The sequence below is a fragment of the Portunus trituberculatus genome, chromosome 47, assembly GCF_017591435.1.
Source record: "Portunus trituberculatus isolate SZX2019 chromosome 47, ASM1759143v1, whole genome shotgun sequence".
NCBI lineage: Eukaryota > Metazoa > Arthropoda > Malacostraca > Decapoda > Portunidae > Portunus > Portunus trituberculatus.
Window position 1 is genome coordinate 34,149,319 of NC_059301.1, and position 19,989 is coordinate 34,169,307.

Here is a 19,989-nt window from a genome sequence, read left to right on the forward strand (position 1 = left end):
CTTGGGAGGCAATCACCAAGTCATTTAATGCCATTAACATTTTTTAATATTAAGATATCTATAGCTAAATAAAAATTCAAGATTTTAGCATCAGCTGGTGCTTAGAGAGAAACTGACAATGTGAAAAAGAGGCAGGCTCAGGTAGTGAGTAACAAGCCCACATGTGATCAGAGTTATTGAATATCTGTGTCCTCAAGCATTCCCTATTGAAACCTGGCTTGCCACACACTTAAATAATTTTTCTTCTTTTCAAGTTTTGTATATGTATAGCAGTTCTGAATGTTTATTGTTGTTGCTCAATTTCACTATGTATTTATAACAGGTTTATTCAACAACTTTACAGACTGCAGTGTTTTCATAATTTCCAGAATTCTTAACTTACTTTTTTTTCTGTATCCTTCCATTATCCCTAAAGTGGTAATTTATCATGTGTTTGGAAATCACTGTCTTACAAAATCAATATCAAGAAGCAATGGTAGTTCATTACAAGAGTTGAGAAATTTGTATTTTTGGGGATCTGCTAGACCACAATTTGTATGCATATCGTTAAAAATTCCATAGTTAACACATTAGTATAGTCAATCATGAATTACATTAATCATGGCCTGAAATAGTTTGGATACAGGACTATACATCTTGAGAACTACCTACAATACTGTCAGTATATCTATACCTAAATCCTTGCACATCACACCCAACTAAGTGAAAAGTTATCTGTTGACTTAGCTTTAACATTGTTGCACTCAATGTTTATGTCACTCACTGTCTTTGTTGAGAGAGAGAGAGAGAGAGAGAGAGAGAGAGAGAGAGAGAGAGAGAGAGAGAGAGAGAGAGAGAGAGAGAGAGAGAGAGAGAGAGAGAGAGAGAGAGAGAGAGAGAGAGAGAGAGAGAGAGAGAGAGAGAGAGAGAGAGAGAGAGAGTTTGATAAGAAGTCCTGGGTTGGTGTGAAGTGGTGTTCTAGTGAAATTCTCTGTCTACATCCCTACATAGTAGTACATCTTTGTGGTTTTGTTTTAAACCTGCTTATACAGGCTAGTATCTACCTTGTGACTGGCTTTTCTTTGCATACTTTGACAGCCTTCTGTCTGTTGGCAGTTCACCTGTCACTTCCTATTCTCCATTAACTCATGCACATATTTGGTCTTTAATAGGCTTGGATGATGAGCTCACTAAAGAAAATATTTATTACCATGAAATAAACAGTGTAACTTTCCTGACAAACGAAAACAAGCTTCATAAAACAGCTAGGTGGCGAGCTTTCTGGATCCACTGCGTTCTTCCACCTCGCAATTTTAAGGTGATCTTTCACTATTATAAAAAGAATAGTAACTTACGTGGAAACATAACTATCGGTTTTCCGAGATTGAAAATATTACTTGATGTTGATTTTAGTTCATACTATTCGTTGGTCACTCCAGTTTACGAAAATTATAAAATATTTCTTCGAAGGTCATGTGGAAGACACGGGGGCACCCATGCCTTCCCTTCGACCTTCCCTCTGCTCTTCGTTCCAATAATGACAGCGACTCTTGGTACCACATTACCTTCCCTTCTACCCTCGACCTTAAACCTTCGTGACTCTTGGTACGGGCCTATGTATCTTTGATCACAGTTCTCATCTCTCTGTCCATCAAGTAATCTCTTATCCAATCTAACAAAAGTTCCTCTCAGTCCTCCTATGCTCCTCTGACACATTTGTGAGAGAGAGAGAGAGAGAGAGAGAGAGAGAGAGAGAGAGAGAGAGAGAGAGAGAGAGAGAGAGAGAGAGAGAGAGAGAGAGAGAGAGAGAGAGAGAGAGAGAGAGAGAGAGAGAGGAGAGAGAGAGAGAGAAGAGAGAGAGAGGAGAGAGAAGAGAGAGGAAGGAGAGGAGAGGAAGGAAGGAAGAAAGGAAGGAAGGAAGGGTGGAGGGAGAGAGAGAGAGAGAGAGAGAGAGAGAGAGAGAGAGAGAGAGAGAGAGAGAGAGAGAGAGAGAGAGAGAGAGAGAGAGAGAGAGAGAGAGAGAGAGAGAGAGAGAGAGAGAGAGAGAGAGAGAGAGAGAGAGAGAGAGAGAGAGAGAGAGAGAGAGAGAGAGAGAGAGAGAGAGAGAGAGAGAGAGAGAGAGAGAGAGAGAGAGAGAGAGAGAGAGAGAGAGAGAGAGAGAGAGAGAGAGAGAGAGAGAGAGAGAGAGAGAGAGAGGAGAGAGAGAGAGAGAGAGAGAGGAAGAGAGAGAGAGAGGAGAGAGAGAGAGAGGAGAGAGAGAGAGAGAGAGAGAGAGAGGAAGAGAGAGAGAGAGAGAGAGAGAGAGAGAGAGAGAGAGAGAGAGAGAGAGAGAGAGAGAGAGAGAGAGAGAGAGAGAGAGAGAGAGAGAGAGAGAGAGAGAGAGAGAGAGAGAGAGAGAGAGAGAGAGAGAGAGAGAGAGAGAGAGAGAGAAGAGAGAGAGAGAGAGAGAGAGAGAGAGAGAGAAGAGAGAAGGAAGAGAGAGAGAGAGAGAGAGAGAGAGAGAGAGAGAGAGAGAGAGAGAGAGAGAGAGAGAGAGAGAGAGAGAGAGAGAGAGAGAGAGAGAGAGAGAGAGAGAAGGAGAGAAGAGAGAGAGAGAGGAAGGAGAGAGAGAGAGAGAGAGAGAGAGAGAGAGAGAGAGAGAGAGAGAGAGAGAGAGAGAGAGAGAGAGAGAGAGAGAGAGAGAGAGAGAGAGAGAGAGAGAGAGAGAGAGAGAGAGAGAGAGAGAGAGAGAGAGAGAGAGAGAGAGAGAGAGAGAGAGAGAGAGAGAGAGAGAGAGAGAGAGAGAGAGAGAGAGAGAGAGAAGAGAGAGAGGAGAGGAGAGAAGGAAGAGAGAGGAAGGAGAGGAGAGAGGAAGGAAGAGAGAGAGAGAGAGAGAGAGAGAGAGAGAGAGAGAGAGAGAGAGAGAGAGAGAGAGAGAGAGAGAGAGAGAGAGAGAGAGAGAGAGAGAGAGAGAGAGAGAGAGAGAGAGAGAGAGAGAGAGAGAGAGAGAGAGAGAGAGAGAGAGAGAGAGAGAGAGAGAGAGAGAGAGAGAGAGAGAGAGAGAGAGAGAGAGAGAGAGAGAGAGAGAGAGAGAGAGAGAGAGAGAGAGAGAGAGAGAGAGAGAGAGAGAGAGAGAGAGAGAGAGAGAGAGAGAGAGAGAGAGAGAGAGGGGGGGCACGGCCAGCAAACATCTCGCTCTCCTGGACAAGGTCCAGGATCGAGCGGCGAGGCTCATCAGGGAGAGTGAGCTCGGCTTCCACCCTACACTGCACAAATTACCACAATTACCAATGACCTATCACCAGAGAGACATATAAACAAAATAATTGGAGAAGTATTGAACTTATTGAGGAACATAAGAGTGGCGTCAGATATTTAGATGAAGAAATGATGAAGAAAATAATTACTGCAATGATAAGACCAAGGCTTGAATATGCAACAATACAGTGGGCTCCGAACTTAAAGAAACACATAAGGAAACTAGAGAAAGTACAGAGGGCTGCAACAAAAATGGTGCCTGACTTAAGAGATTTGACTTATGAAGACAGACTGAACAGAATGCAACTTCCGACCCTGGAAAACAGAAGAGAAAGGGAAGACCTGATAGCAATATACAGAGTGATGATTGGCATGGAAAAAATGGATAGGGAAGATCTGTGTATGTGGAATGAAAGAGTGTCAAGAGGGCATGGGAAAACTAAAATGGCCACTTATAGGAGAGATGTGAAAAAATATAGCTTCCCTCATAGAAGGGTGGAAGCATGGAATAGTTTAGACGTGGAAGTGGTCAACACAAGGAATATTCGTGATTTTAAGAAAAAGCTGGACATTAGTAGATATGGAGACGGGACAGTACGAGCATAGCTCCTTTCCCGTATGTTACAATTAGGTAAATACAATTAGGTAAATACACACACACACGTCCCCTTGATCGTCTTCCCAGAACACGAGAGGCACGCCTGCGTCTCTGTGAGTCACTCTGGGTTCTCAATACGATGTTTGGAGTCTGTTCTCCATCACCACTATCTCTGTCTTCTCTCTGTTCTGAGAAAACAGGTGGATCCTCTGAATAATTTTTCGAGTCTTCACTACTGCTGTCTTCGCTTTCTTCAGTTTCTTCCTCATAATCACTGTCACTGTAGTCAGGCTCAGAAGCACTGCTAAATAAGAATTATCTGTCTTGTTCCATAGTGAGCTATGAACTGAGACGTCCCTTCGCTCTTATCAGGGTGCTTTCGACACGGCGGGTCGCTGGGGTTGCCAAGTGTCGCCCTCAGAATGGGAGAATAGCTTAGTTACCCCTAAATATACAGAGCTAGTGGCAACACTACGGGTGGAAAAAGAAGCCAGATACTTCCACTCGCCATCTGACTTGAGAAACCACGCATGGAGCTCAAACATGAGGCACGAAAATTTTTTATTACGGGAACGATCGCCGTCGCTACGGACGCACTGATGCAATCGTTCATATACAATCGCCGGAACATAAATGTTAAATGAAGAGAAAGCATAAAGAGAAACATTGTTCCATCAGATTGAAAAAACATCTGTGCCTAATGCCTAAGGATCTGGTTGCCAAGAATAGAAAAGTGGTAGTGGAGTGTCAAGACATGTATGACAAAGATCCAGAAAAGGTTCTCTGTAAATCCAGCAAATATCCCTAAAAGTAGTGGGCATTAAACTCCATTCTTTGGTGAAATCCCTCTCACGGGAGGCTAAATCAGCTATACAATTCATAGAACCTTTGATGCATTCAGCAGATAAATCCATGTCCCTCACACAAGCTCAGTCAAAAAACTCCTTAGTTATGTCCAACAAGGTGGTTTAATACTACCATAATTATTAATGTTCACAACTGTGGCACTATCCGATTTTATTTAAAGCAAAATTTCTATGCAAAAAAGCCTAAGTCAAGAAAGAACAGCTTTCAATTCCAAAATTTGAATATAACCTTCCTAATGTTCAGCCCAGTGGCCATCAGTAATATTGCCACCTGTGCAAGCCTCCCAATCATACAATGAAGCATCTGTGGATATGAATAAAACTGAGGCTGATGTACATATCGATTCCACACAAAAATTAACGTAAGTTGTCCACCAGCGTGATAACCACTTTGCTCTCTGAACCAGACATACTAAGGTGTCAAACTCACCAGAACTTTGTTTAAGAGCCTCATTCCTCAGAACTTCTAATTATTTGTAATTCAAGGTAACCCAATGTACAGAAAATTCTGCTGCATCAACATTGTCAATAAAAGCAGCCAGATCTCTGATTCTCATTTCATCCATATGCAATAACTGCAAACCAAACTTCTTAATCTTTATGACCTTATTGGAATTTATTACAAAACCAAAGAATTTTATAGTATGACTGGGCTAAGTTTGGTTAGATCTGGTTTCTAAATGTTGATTGTAAAATCTAATTTATCCAAGGTCAGACCAACATATTGAGTGTCAGTAATTAAAATCTCTCTTGGAATTACCATCACTAGACAATTGTCAATGTAAATTGTTGTCAGGAAACTGAAAGTCTGAAAAAATAAATAAGGGACCTGTGATCATTTAGTAAAAAACTGAGTTGATGAAAAGCACTGAGGTAAAGTAAACTGCCATAATAATCCATTCCACAAATTTCTAAAACCATGAATGATCTGGCTCACATACCAGAACAGCAAAAAGACTTTTTGAGTCAATGGATGCAAAGAAACAATAATCAGTAATCCATGGTAAGATATCCCACATGCTCATATAAGCGTATCAAATTAAGGAAGAACATCATACTTCCATTTCCCTGCTTTACAGAAAAAGAATTAGAAAAGAAACCTGATGAACCACTTGCAATTATCTTAACATTATTTTGCCATATAAAAAATGTTTATGGCTGCATGAACTGCTTGTATGTCCCAGACAAAAAATTGCAAGGGTGGTAGAAAAAGCTCACGAGGGAAAACCATAAAAAAAAAAAAATCCTGAAGCTAAACAATGTTTTGCACTCAAGAAACACCAGATAATTCCCCCAGAAAATGAGGCAACACTTAAATTGTTCCTTTAAAAAATCTCTGGGCTGTTAACCAAGGTAAATGTACCCAGGACAGATATCAACTTAGACCTTAGTACTGTGAAATGAGCAAGACAAAACACAGTCAACAGGAAACTTATTTTCCATTATAGAGATCTCATCCTTTGCCTCCCCTCTCCTGGAAACCCTTCACAGATAGGATTGTTCCCAGGGAACTCTAAACTCTTGCTGAAAAAACATGAAGATCTGCTTCACCTTAAACATCTCTGGATTAATATTTTTCTGCATAAACTGTTGAATCATGACAACAATGTTAGTCTCAAACAATATATCATCTGTCATGTTCTTACCCTTAACACTTTTCTAGAGACTTAGGTCTAAGATTATCAGTAATGAGATCACTCCTTATCTGAGTCAAGTAATTAAAATATTGGCAATAACATGCAAAGGTCATCATTGACATTTCATAGGCTAACATCATGGCAGGATGTTTGAACTGGAATGGGAATTCACAAATCTGATTAAAATAAATGAGTACCTTTCCTAATAAAGAAGAAGTCTGAGGTAACTTGCTCTCCAACTTGCGACTCTGTGGGCCGAGAGAGGAACTAAAACTCTGAATTAATTAGTCTGGCTCATCTATCATCAGAAACCATGTGTAAATAAGCCCTGGTGTCCTTGGCCAAAACCTCTGTAACACAGGGCCATTAGTATCAAAAGCTGCTCCTAGTTACAGCCAACAAACACATGTGTTGGTCCGCAAGTACAGGGGATCATTGTGATTCAACCGTTCGCAGTTCAAATTATCACCAATTTGAACTCAGCTAATTAATACCCAATCCTCTAGGTTCGACCGACTGACTCGCCAATTCAACATTTATATCTCGAGTGCCACCCACCCGGTAAAATCCGCCGCCACCCTGCCAGGCGGAAGTGTAAACCGACGTTACCCTGTGCATCACACTAGCACTTTTCCATCAACTTCTGTCAACTTTCTGAAGACTGTCAACTTTTGTCAACACTGGTCGTCACACACAAGCTCGCTTCTGCCTTTGTCGCGTTTGTCAACTGTATACAAACATGGCAGCCCTTCACCCTCAGCAAGCTGTTGCTATTTTTGGCCTTTAATGCTACCTATGAGAAACTCTTCAGACAGCTTTGTCCACTCATAAACAACAGAGCTGCTCATCTTGGCCAGTTGTTCCTTAGAAGTTCTACCTTGGAACGTCGCAGTCCCAGACAAATGTAAACAAACAACTGAGCTACTTTTCACTGCTACACTAGAACAAAAAATATATATATATACAAATATATTTACATCTACTTATCAAGATTCTATTGATTTGAGATTATAGCATCATTCCAATTAACAAGAAAATGAATTTTATTATAAAAGTGTTAATTAGAAACCATAGATCTTAATTGGACTAAAAATTGATGCTAGAGGAAATTGGTGTGTTTCGTCTGACTCAAGACGATGGAAAGCCACCTCCAGCCCCAGCCCTAAGAAGCACTGCCTTCCAAAGATAAGCTTGAGCTTATAAGAAAGTGTGAGGCAGGTATAACACAGTGTTATTGCAGCATAAATGGGTATCCCTAGATCAACAGTATCAACAATTTGGAAGAACAGGAACAAGTACTGCGAGACCACTGCAAGTGTTTTTACAGTGGAAACTCAATACTCGAACTTAATTCGTTCCAAATGACCGTTCAAATATTAAAAAGTTTGACTATTGCTACCTATAAATCACGTAATTCATTACAGCCATTGCCAAACCCAGGTTTAGAAAAAAGCAGCAGTTTAATTTTGCAGTCGCCGCTAGCACTGATGCACAGAAGCAGGGTTGGCCTGTCTTTCATGGGCTTGTGTCCTAGAAAACACTTATCTTCCTTTGTTACATGGATCATGTTTGGTATTTTATTTTTTTCCAAACTAGGCCAGTTTCATCACAATTAAAGATCTGTTGTGGGCTTAAGCACTCCTTATCCACAAATTTCTTAAATTCAGGCACAAATCACTCAGCGGCAACTCTGTCAGCACTTGCGTCCTCGCCATGCATTACAACAGAATGAATTCCAGTTCTTTTCTTGAAATTCACAAACCATCCTTTACTTGCTTTAAAATCATCATTGGAGTCAGATGTAGTAACAGAAATAAGATCACGATGCAACAGCCTAGCCTTTGCACAAATTATGCCCTCTGACAAAGAATCACTTTTGGTTTATCCAATCAACAATTTTACCATTTCTTCCACTGCCGCAGGTTGCTTAAATTGCCTTTTCACATCAATAGCCACATCAGTTCTTTTAATGAGCTCTGTCTTCTTCAGTATTGTGGCTACTGTAGATTTAACCATACAGTACTCAGCTGTACAATCGGTTATTCTTCCTTTTTTCTTGTATTTATCAATAATCTCCTTTTTCCTTTCAATGGTTGTCACTACATTCTTTCTTGTAAGCTTATTCTCACCAGTAACAAGCCTCTTTGGTGCCATTGTAAGCTTCTAAATGGGGAAAAAAAAAAAAAAAAACTCCAGAGAAAGCTCAGGACAATGTTATGGTTCAACTGGCTGCGGTGGACCGGTGGGGTGTGTGGGGTGCCGGGAAGGATGAAAGCGCAGGACATTGTTATTTTTACAACGGCTAAGGATCAACTGGCTGCGGTGGACCGGTGAGGCACGTGGGGTGGCAGGAAGGATGAAAGCGCAGGACAATGTTATTCTTACGACAGCAAAGGATCAACTGGCTGCAGTGAACCGGTGGGGCGCGTGGGACGGCAGGAAGGATGAAAGCACAGGACAATGTTATTCTTACTACAGCGAAGGATCAATTGGCTCCAGTGGACCAGTGGGGGTGCGTGGGGCAGTGGGAAGAATGAATGTTATTCTTACGACAGCGAAAAACAGGTTGTGGTGGACTGGTGGGGTGCATGGGGCGGCAGGACTGATGAGGCCTTTTTTATTTACAGCCACGTGGACGGACGTTCGACTAATAGGTATTTTTTTTTAGTATTAAGTCGAACTTTTGCGTTCGACTATTTAGACATTCAAGTATTGAGTCTCCACTGTATTTCCAAAAATGTACTGTACAGCACCCTAATGTCTTTAATAAAAATAAGTTATATATAAATGAAGCCTTTAATAGTATTGATTTAGTCTAAGTTAGTGTTTTTGAGAGGTTATAGTGATGTTTTGAGGGGGTCTAGGCTGAAGGTTAGTCCCTATCCCTCCTAATTCTTAAGTATCTTATGGGAAAAATTTCTTCACGATTCGAATAAATGCTGATTCGACTGATGAAAAACCGCCCTAACACCGTAGAATTGCAAAGATCCCCTATACAGGAAAGCATTGAAAAATCCCTGTTGAACTAATAGATGACCCCATATTAACTTGAGAATCAACTTGCTCTGAAGCAATTACAAGATACCTGCCACAGCAAGATCAAGATCAGCAACATGCAAAACTTGAGTCAGTTGAGTAAGCAGCCCCACCAGATGCACCATGTGACAACCCCTGTGATACAACTAGTGGGTTACATTATACACATCAGCCTCCCACTTACCACTGGTGCCACTGTTCCTCAAAAACATTGAGTACCTGCTCACCTTCTCCTTAACCAAACTCATAAAATACCCTTCACTACTGAAGTGCAGAATTATCCTCCTGCATCAGAGGCTGAGAAGGGACAAAATCATAGAAAGAAAGATCATCTCTACTACTGGGTGAAAAACACAACCTTACAAGGTGGCTGGGTCTGCCATAGCCGGACCTGTAGAGGAGCTATGAAGTTGCTCGCTCGCCATCATGAAAACAGCTGATGACCAGGTAAATATCTCCCTCTGGGGATGAGACAATACTGCCATCAACTCACCTGGTTTATAACCAAATAGGTGAATGATGGTTATGTCATACAAGATATACAAAAATGGGCCAGGGTATTTAAATTCAAAAGGAAAATAAAAGTAAATTTCCATAATAAATACCACCCTGGAGAGGGATTCGACAGAGTAAACGAGACGCTGACGACCAAACAATCGCCTGTGGGTAACACCACACTAAATGTCTTTGCACACTGCATTATTACGATCTGCACATGTTTCAGTGAGCACAAAAACACACACAAAGCTGCTACATCTTCCATGCCACATTAAGTAACCATAGTGCAGAAAAAGCAATCCCATGTACACAAGCACCAGCTCCATCAAATAGCCGCTGACAAGCAGCCACATATCTAAACCCTGGAAGCGTCTATCGTGTTCTGGCTTTGATATCGGCGCACTGTAAGTCAAGCATGACATCACGCAGTTGGATGCACAGCCAATGACAAATTAGAGAATTACTAAAATAGGTGGAAGTAAAAAAGAAGAGAATGTAGAGAACAACTGGTGGAACTAATATGGGATTTAATCAATAACTCTCTAATGGAAGGGAAGATACCAGAGGAATGGAAAAGAGTAATATAGTCCCGATACAGAAGGGAGAAAAAAACACCGAGCCTCTAAATTATAGACTAGTGTCACTAACTAGTGTTGTGAGAAAGATCTGTGAAATTTTTATTAAAGAAAATGGTTACAATATCTGGAAGGAAATGAAATAATAACTCCAGATTTGGTTTCAGAAAAAGAAGATCAAGTATAACAAATTTACTAAGCTTTTATACAAGAGTAACAGATGAAGTACAATGGAGATATGGATGGGTTGACATGGCTTTCGGCAGAGTACCACATAGAAGACTCCAATGGAAAATAGAATACATGGCAGGAACAAAGGGAAATATCTTAAATTGGATGACAGATTACTTAAAAGATAGGGAAATGTGGATAATGATATGAGACACTCCATCAAGCTGGAGCATAGTCACTAGTGATGTACCACAGGGTTCAGTGCTGGCACCAATTATGTTCCAAGTATATGTTAAGGATAGATATAAAGAGGGTTTGAGTAGCTACATAATTTTTTTTTTTTTTTTTTCAGACGATGCAAAACTTTTAAGGGTAATAAGGAACATTCGTGATTGTATAGAATTGCAAAAAGATATTGACAAGATCTGGAAATGGAGTTGAAAGTGGAAATTAGAATTTAATACCAGGAAATGCCATATAATGGAAATGGGTAAAGGTAATAGAAGACCTACGTAGGAACATAAAATGGGAGAAGAGATTAAAATGAAAAGGAGTGAAGAGAAAGATCTGGGACTGATTATACACAACATCCTGACTGCAGAAAGACACATAAATAGGTTATTTGCTTCAACATACAGGACACTAACTAACATCAGGTTGGCATTCAATTACATGGATAAGAGTAAGATGAAAAAGATCAAAACCACTATGATAAGACCTAGACTAGAATATACAGCCATAATATGGTCACCATACAGGCAGAAAGACATCAAGAAACTAGAAAGAATACAAAGGACTGCTACAAAGATATCAGAAATAAGGGATCTTCCCTATGAAGAAAGACTGAAGGAAATAGAATTACCAACCTTGAAGGATAGACAGGAAAGAAGACACCTAATAACACTGCATAAGTTAGTAAACCATACGGAAAAGATAGATAGCCAAGACATGGTATCACTGATGGAGGTTGGAGATAGATGAATAAGAGAACACTCCAAGAACATGAAAAGTCAGTATCTGAGGAACATTAAAAAATTCAGTTTTCCATATAGGATGGTGGACATCTGAAATGGATTAAGTGAAAAGATTGTAGGAGCAGAAAATGTGCAGAAATTTAAGGAAAAGGTGGATAAATGTCGATATAGAAACAGGTCACTATGATCGCTGCTCGAACTCTGTAATAAACAACTAGGTAAATATACCAGTGATCCAAATGTCTTAAGGGTTATCTGACCATATGAACAGCTCTCAGCAGACCTGATATCCTTTCTATCCTATGTTCTCTCTCTCTCTCTCTCTCTCTCTCTTATCTAAACATTTTTACAACACACACAAACAAGATGGGGCCAGATGGAGTGTCAGGATAGAAACTGAGGGAATGTAGAGAATAGCTGGTGGAACCAATTTGGGATGTGATCACAGCTCATTGATGGAAGGGAGAGTACCCAAGGAGTAAAAAAGTGCAAATATAGTGCTGACATAAAAAAGAAGCAAAAAGAATGAGCCTCTAAATTATAGACAAGCGTCACTGACTGGTGTTGTGGGAAAGATCTACAAAATTGTGATCAAGGAAAAATATGGATGGAAAATCTGGAATATCTGGAGGAAAATGAAAGTACAAATAACTCCCAATTTGGTTTTAGAAAAGGAAGATCGTGTATAGCAAATTTACTAAGTTTCTATACAAGAGTAATAGATTAGATACAAAGAAGAGATATATGGGTAAAAAAACTGTATTTGGATATTAAAAAGGCTTTTGACAGAGTACCACATAAGACTCTTATGGAAAATTGAACACATAGGAATACAAGAAAATATCTCAAGCTGGATGAGATTCTAGTAACAGGAAGAGAAAGTATGACTGGTAAGAGATACCCATACCCCATCAAGTTATAGCACAGTAACTAGTGGTGCACCACATTGTTCAGCACCAATAATGCTCCAAATATATATGAATGATATACACACAAGGACTTGAGTAGCTACATAAATCTATTGGTAGACAATGCAAAACTCTTGAGAGTAATAAAGAGCAACAAGGACTGTATGGAATTACAGAAAGATATTGACAAGATCTGGGAATGGAGCCAAAAATGGATATTAGAATTCAATAATAAGAAATGCCATGTGATGGAAATGGGTAAAAGTAATAGAAGGTTTACAGGGGAATACAATATGTGAAAAGTTATAATGAAGAAGGAAAAGAAAAAAAAAAAAAAAAAACCGGGAGTGGTTATACAACACACCCTGACCCCAGAAAAACACACACAGAAGTGGACTATTTGCTTCAACATATAAGACACAAACAAATATCAGGGTGGTGTTCAATTACATGGATAAGAGTATGATGAAAAATCATAATTACAATAAGAACCAGATTTGAATAGAGCAGTGGTGTGGTCTCCACACATGCAAAAGGATATCAGGATACTAGAAAGAATCCATACGACAGCAACAAAGATGGTGCCAGAGATGAAGGACCTCCTCTATGAAAGAAGATTGAAGGAAATGGGACTACCAACTTTGAAAAATAAATGGATGAAAGATCTAATAATGATGAAAAAGATAGTAAACGCAGTATGGAAAAGATAGACAGACAAGACTTGGTATCACTAACAGAAGATGGAAATAGATGGACCTGAGGACACTCCAGGATCATGAAGTCTTTTTTTTTTTCATGCCTTGGCCTATAGTGCCTGTAGGTAGCTTGAAGAGCTTTGGAAGCACTGTCAAGCTTCCACCCATTAGTGGTACAGGCAATTTTATCTATAGTTGTACCAATATTAAGGACCATATCACCACCTAAGTGCATCTTTAGTGTAACCACCTAGAACCTGGGTATCATGGTGACTAGGAGGTAACTTTAAACTACACAACAAATTGGTGGGATTCGAACCTACGCGTGGACGTCAGCCCAATCCCATACTCACCACCTTATCCACTACGCCACCGCCTCCCTATGTTTCTCTGAGGAACATTAAAAAGTTAAGTTTTCCACACAGTACTGCGGGCATCTGGAATAGCTCGGTTGAAAAATTGTAATAGCAGAAAATATAGATACATTTAAGGAAAAAGTTGGATAAAAGTAGATATGGAGACAGGTCACTATGAGCTCCATTAAACCCTGTAATGTAACTAGGTAAATAGACACACATCACACTTTAAGCAGGTAGAGGGTGGTGAGAGGTCAACATTCCCTTGAGTATATGGATTAACTTCTGTAGAAAAAAAAATGGGGAAGGGGCATAAAGACTACAAAATGCTGACCTTGTAAGAGTAAGCAACAGCATACATTACATTATACCCCACCATCATTTAGTAACTGCTCTGTCATTACAAAGCAGCTGTTGGTGTTGGAGTTTTTATTATTGCTTTTATTTCTATGAAATGTTTAGTCATGAGAGAGAGAGAGAGAGAGAGAGAGAGAGAGAGAGAGAGAGAGAGAGAGAGAGAGAGAGAGAGAGAGAGAGAGAGAGAGAGAGAGAGAGAGAGAGAGAGAGAGAGAGAGAGAGTGGGGGGGGGAGGAAGAGGGACAGGAAGGATGATGTGGAGGAGGAAGGAAAGAAGGAAAGTAGTCAGCGGCAGTTTTTGCCAATGACAGCTAAAATGAAAAAAAGAATGACATATATCACTTTTGTTACAAATATAGGTTTTGAAAACTGCTCCATCAAGTAGGGAGCCAACAGTACAACACTAGCTTCTATGAGTCACTGAAGAAAGAATAATTATCCTTTCATTACAATAAGAAGAAAGAAACATCTGAAGGCATTGAGAAATCTGCAAAGTACTAAAGTTGAGGAACATTCAGTTTCAAAATCACGGCTTATTGATCCATCAGAAAAACTGTACTACTTCCTAGCACCTTCATTCTTTTCTGTAAAATTTCTTATTGTAACTTGAGTGTCCTGTTAGGCACTGAGACTATCCCTATCAACTCCCTTTCATGCACACAGAAGATAAAATAGTCAGATAAAGAGTCCATGATAAATGACATACCTTCTTTGTTACAATCTTGGTATTGGTAGCATCCCTCACTCTCAGCACCATATGACCTGTGCTGTCCTCTCGGCTAACATTCACCACCTGCAACATTAGATTACATGCAACCCCCGCTTAACGAACATTCACACAATGAAATTTCACTACAACAAACGTTTCCTTTCACTACCATCTGCTCGTAAGACAAACACAAAACTCGCTTTAATGAAAATCTATCCAGGTCATATTTTCCAAGTTTGAAAGCCCCGCCGTATCACGCAAGCCGACAGGCTTTTGAATACACCAGTGCCTCTTGTTGACAACACGTGCACCACTCACTCCCCTACTCTTCCCCACTCTTAGTTCAAAACGAAAACAGGGTACAGCACCAGCTCGTCATCTCATGCTCAACATGCCACCAAACCACTCTGCAACCAGCCCTGCAATGTCGCCTATCATTGCTAAGAAGAAAAGGAAGTCTCTTACTCTCGAAGTGAAGCTGGATATTATTCACACACACGAGGGAGGCGAGAAAACTAATAGCATTGCTCACCACCATGGCTTGACTCCATCTACTGTCTCTTCTATTTTTAAGTCAGCAGACTATTAAAAAGGCTGGTGAGACCGTATCTTCTCTGCAAGTTAAAAGAACCCTGAACTCATGACTCTGCAATGGATAAAATGGAAAGCCTTGTGGAAATGTGGTATATAAGTTTTGTATGCGGTACAATGATGTGCCTTTTGTTTACATTCCATTGGTTGCCAGCTAGTGTCTTTCCCACTCCACTCTCCCTCCCTTCATAAATTTAAGAGCATCAACATTATAAAGTTACTTACATACATACATTAGTGTACATTTTAATGACTTAGTCTTAAATCAAACTGCTTAAATGTTTAACTTCATAATTTTTACTTTCATTAAACTTTTTACTGCACTATGATGCACTCTTGCTTTGTTTACTCTCAATGGAAGTTCAAGTCAGGGGTCAAGCTTGTTATAATTGGTTCGCTTAACAAAAATTCGCACAACGAACGTTTTTTAAGGAACATAACCCGTTCGTTAAGCAGGGGTTGCCTGTATTAAGAATGTAACAAAATATGTCCTTTGGTCACTCATATTTGCTACCATTGTATATATTTCTTGTACAGTGGAGACTCAATACTTGAACTTAATTCATTCCATATGGCTGTTCAAGTATCAAAAAAGTCTACTATCAACACCTATAAATCAGGTAATTCCTTCTAACCTTAGCAAAACCTCAAGTTTCTAAATATTTCAATGTATTTCTTTTATAATTTTGATTTGTGCATACTGTAAGTGATGGTAGGTGATGGATAACTTGTAAGAGGAAGTGAGAAGGGTGGGGAGGAGGAGGGAGGTCGCTGTAGGACCAGTCACCATCCATGAAAACGTCTTTGTAAGGTTTCTCCTGGTGTGATTCCTGTGAATTCACTAGTGGAGTGCTGTGGCTCACTAACACTTGCACACTCACCAGATTCCTTTTTTTTCACCACTGATAACCCACTTTGGTGCCATTGTAAGTTTCTAAATGAAAAACTACTGACAAAACATAGAAGAATGTTGTTTTTCTCAAGAATGTGGCAGGATTAGGGATGCGCACCAGCATCCTGTATACCAGATTACTGGTATTACCAGTAATACAGTATCAGAAAGGAACAGTGGCAGCTGTGAGGAGAGAGAGGATAGAGCTTTGTATACACAGACATTATCACCACTAATAAATCTTTGATGTTAATGTAAGTTTATAAATGAAAAACTACAGACAAAATGCACAAGAATGTTATTCTGATGATCATGCAATCACAACTGGTGGAGGGATGGGAGGGAGAGGCCAGGGAGACTTTGCTTACAATCACATGTGTGGATGATCAATTATCATGTATTTTTTTTAGTATTAAATCAAACTTTTGCGTTTTAAGTATTGAGAAGTTCAGCTATTTCGATGTTCAAGTATTGAGTCTCCACTGTACTTCAAATTTGTGTAAGGTTTAAGAGTCAGTTTCTTATTTATCATTGGTACTCTCAAATATCTCTTTATCTACTTCTTTTGAAATTACATAAAAGAGAGATAGAGACAGAGAGAACATACAGTACATAAACACACAAACACACACCACATGCCAGAACTTGCAGGATAAAGTGCAGCAAGGGGTTACAGACAGGCTAGAAGGTGGTCTAGGTGAAAACAAATTGAAAGAACTAAGAAATGAATGCAAAACAAGAACAAGAGGAAAAAGTCAAATTTTCAAAAGTGGTAGAGACAAATTCAGGAGAACACAAAAGTTGCTCTAATAGAGGTTATCAAAGAAAAGGAGAGCATGGTGAGGGATGCAGTGGACAAGAAAAAAAGCTTCGTGATCTACGGGATGAGAGAAAAGAAAAATCAAAATAAATTCACAAGAGAACGTGAAGAAAGGGAAATGGCCAAAACGGTTATCAAAAGGGTACAAGACAGCACACAAGAATTTGACCAGGAGGTGGAGGAAGTGGTTAGGCTGGGAAGGTACACTGAAGGGGGTAAGAGACCAATGAATATGAAAACGAGATCTCAAGTGGCTGTAGAAGAAATAATGGCTAGAAAAGGGAAGGTAGCCGATGATGTTGATCACAAGGAAATATGGATAAAAAAAATATGAACTTAGAGGAAAGGGAAAAGGAAAAAGTGCTAAGAAGTGAGGCTAAAGAAAAAAAATGAGAAAAGGACAGAGATAGAGAAGAAGAATTTTTACTAGAGGGTTCTGGATATGAGACTAAAGAAGTGGTATCTAAGGAAAAAAGAGGAGGTCGTGGAGAAGGCAATAAATTAAGAGTGACTTATACTAACATAGATGGTTTATTATCAAGTATATTGGAAGTTCGGAACTATTTGAAAGAGAAAAAGCCAGATGTAATGTGTATCGCTGAAACAAAACTGAAGAATGAGATACATGTCAACTTTAAAGAGGAAGGATATAATACCTGGAGGAGGAACTGGAAGGATAAAGGGGGAGGAGGAGTGCTAATAATGGTTCATGATAACATTTGTGTGGAGGATGTGCAATATGGAGAGGACAAAGTGGAAGCATTGGGAGTAACAATCAGAACAGAAGATTTGAAGAAGAGAAAAATTATAGTTACATATGTTCCACCAAAGACTAATACATGGGGATCAGAAGAGCATAAAGATATGCAAAGAGAGACGATAAAGTATCTAGATAACATGTTAAGAAGAGATAGAAGAATACTCTTAGTTGGAGATTTCAACTGTAAAAAAATAAACTGGGGAGAGATGGAAGTAATGGACAATGCTGGAGTGAGAAAGTGTTACAGATGACTATGGTTAATACAATGGACCAGTGGGTAGAAGAGTCAACAAGATACAGGGGGAAGAGGAAACACTGTTACTTGACCTAGTCTTCACAAAAAAAACCTTAGTCCCCTCCAGTCATACAATACCTTAGTCCAATGGGGAAAAGTGATCATGTGACATTAGAGATACAAATGCAGGAGGAAGATGTGAAAAGATACAGAGAGGACTATAAAGGAGAGAGATTAAATTATGCAAGAGCGGATTTTGAAAAACTAAGGAGTTATTTTGCTGATATTGAGTGGAGTAATATTATGAGCAGGAAGACTGTACAAGAAAAATATGACATATTCTTACAGGAATGCAATGAATGAGTAAAAGAGTTTGTTCCTGTTTATAGAGTTCTGAAAAAAATACATACATGGTACAATGCTAGATGTTTACAAGCAAAAAAGGCAAAGGATAAAGCGTGGAAGAAACTTTTAAAGCAGGGAAATGACCATAATAGTCGGCAGTACATAGATACTAGAAATTCATATATTAGAGTAAGGAGAGAGGAAAAAAGAAAGTTTGAGAAAGATGTAGTGGAATAAAGCAAGGATGAACAAAGAATAAGGAAACAATTGAAAAAATAGTTAAAGAAGGAAAGACATAGCAAACAGAGAAAGAAATGTGTGAAATAATGAATGAGAGCTTCAAAACGGTTTTCATTGAAGAAGATGACTTCACAGAACCTAATATGACATTGAATTGCCTAGGATTACAGGAAATTGAAGTTCATAAAGATTACTGGACAAGTTGATGTCAGGAAAGCAATGGGGCCAGATGGTGTATCAGGCTGGGTGTTAAAAGAATGTAAAGAGCAATTACTGGAGCCAATTTGGGAAATAATTAAAAGTTCAATAAATGAAGGGAAAGTTCCACTAGAGTGGAAGAGAGCCAACATAATGTCGTAGGGAAGTTATGTGAAATAAATAATCAAAGATAAATGGGTTAAATTTCTAAGAGGAGCACGTCATATCGAACAGACAATTTGGGTTCAGGACAGGGCAGTCATGTGTATCAAATTTACTAAGCTTCTACTTGAGATTTATTGCAGGACTTGAAAACAGAGATGGGTGGGTAGACACAGTATACCTGGACATTAAAAAGGCTTTTAATAAAGTCCCGCACGGAAGACTTCTTTGGAAACTAGAGTACATAGGAGGACTGCGTGGAACCTTGCTCGAAGATTACTTGAATGATAAGGAAATGAGAACTGTGATCAGAGATGCATACTCATATTGGAGTAAAATAACTTGTAGAGTGCCACAAGGGTCAGTGTTAGCCCTCATTATGTTTCAAGTTCATGTAAACGACATTCACATTGGGATAAACAGTTATATAAATCTATTCGCTGATGATGCAAAGTTGCTATGAGTTATCAAAACCAGAGATGACTTTCTTCTGTTGCAGGAAGATTTAAACAAGATCTATGAATGGAGCAAGAAGTGGAAATTGGAGTTTAATGCCAAGAAATGCCACATAATGGACCTAGGAAAGAGTAGAAGACCAGTATGGAACTATTTGATGGGAGAGGAGCAAATAATAAAGACTAAAGAGGAAAAAGATCTTGGAGTGATCATACAAGAAAATCTGAGCCCTGATAAACACAAGCAAGATATTTGGGCTATCATATAAGATGCTGACTAATATAAGAGTGGCATTTCATTATATGGATACAGATATGATGAAAAAAATCATCACAAGCATGATATGCCCAAGGCTGGAATATGCAGCAGTGGTATGGTCTCCGAGCTCTAAAAAGGATATAAGAAAATTGGAAAGGATACAGAAGATTGCTAAAAAGATGGTGCCGAAATTAAAGGACCTCACATATGAAGGACGACTGAAGGAAATGGGACTGCCAACCTTACAAGATAGAAGAGAATGCGGGCACCTAATAACAATGTATAAGATAGTAAATGATATTGAAAAGATAGACAAAGAAGACTTGGTGCTGTTGACAGAAGATGGAAGGAGAAGAGGACATGAAAAGAAGATCAGGATGAGGCAGTGTGTGAAGGATATTGGAAAATACAGTTTTCCATACAGAACGGTTGAAAA

The 19,989-nt window shown here is 39.3% G+C and overlaps 1 protein-coding gene across 4 annotated transcripts in view; it reads right to left on the minus strand.

Annotated features, from left to right (window-relative positions):
• The window catches only part of LOC123498121, a 129,944-nt gene that overhangs the window by 40,964 nt on the left and 68,991 nt on the right, over positions 1-19,989 (minus strand). For all 4 annotated transcript variants that reach the window (XM_045245289.1, XM_045245288.1, XM_045245286.1 and 1 more), the window contains exon 7: positions 14,594-14,680. In XM_045245289.1, the coding sequence (XP_045101224.1) occupies positions 14,594-14,680 (87 nt within the window). The remainder of the gene's footprint in view (positions 1-14,593; positions 14,681-19,989) is intronic.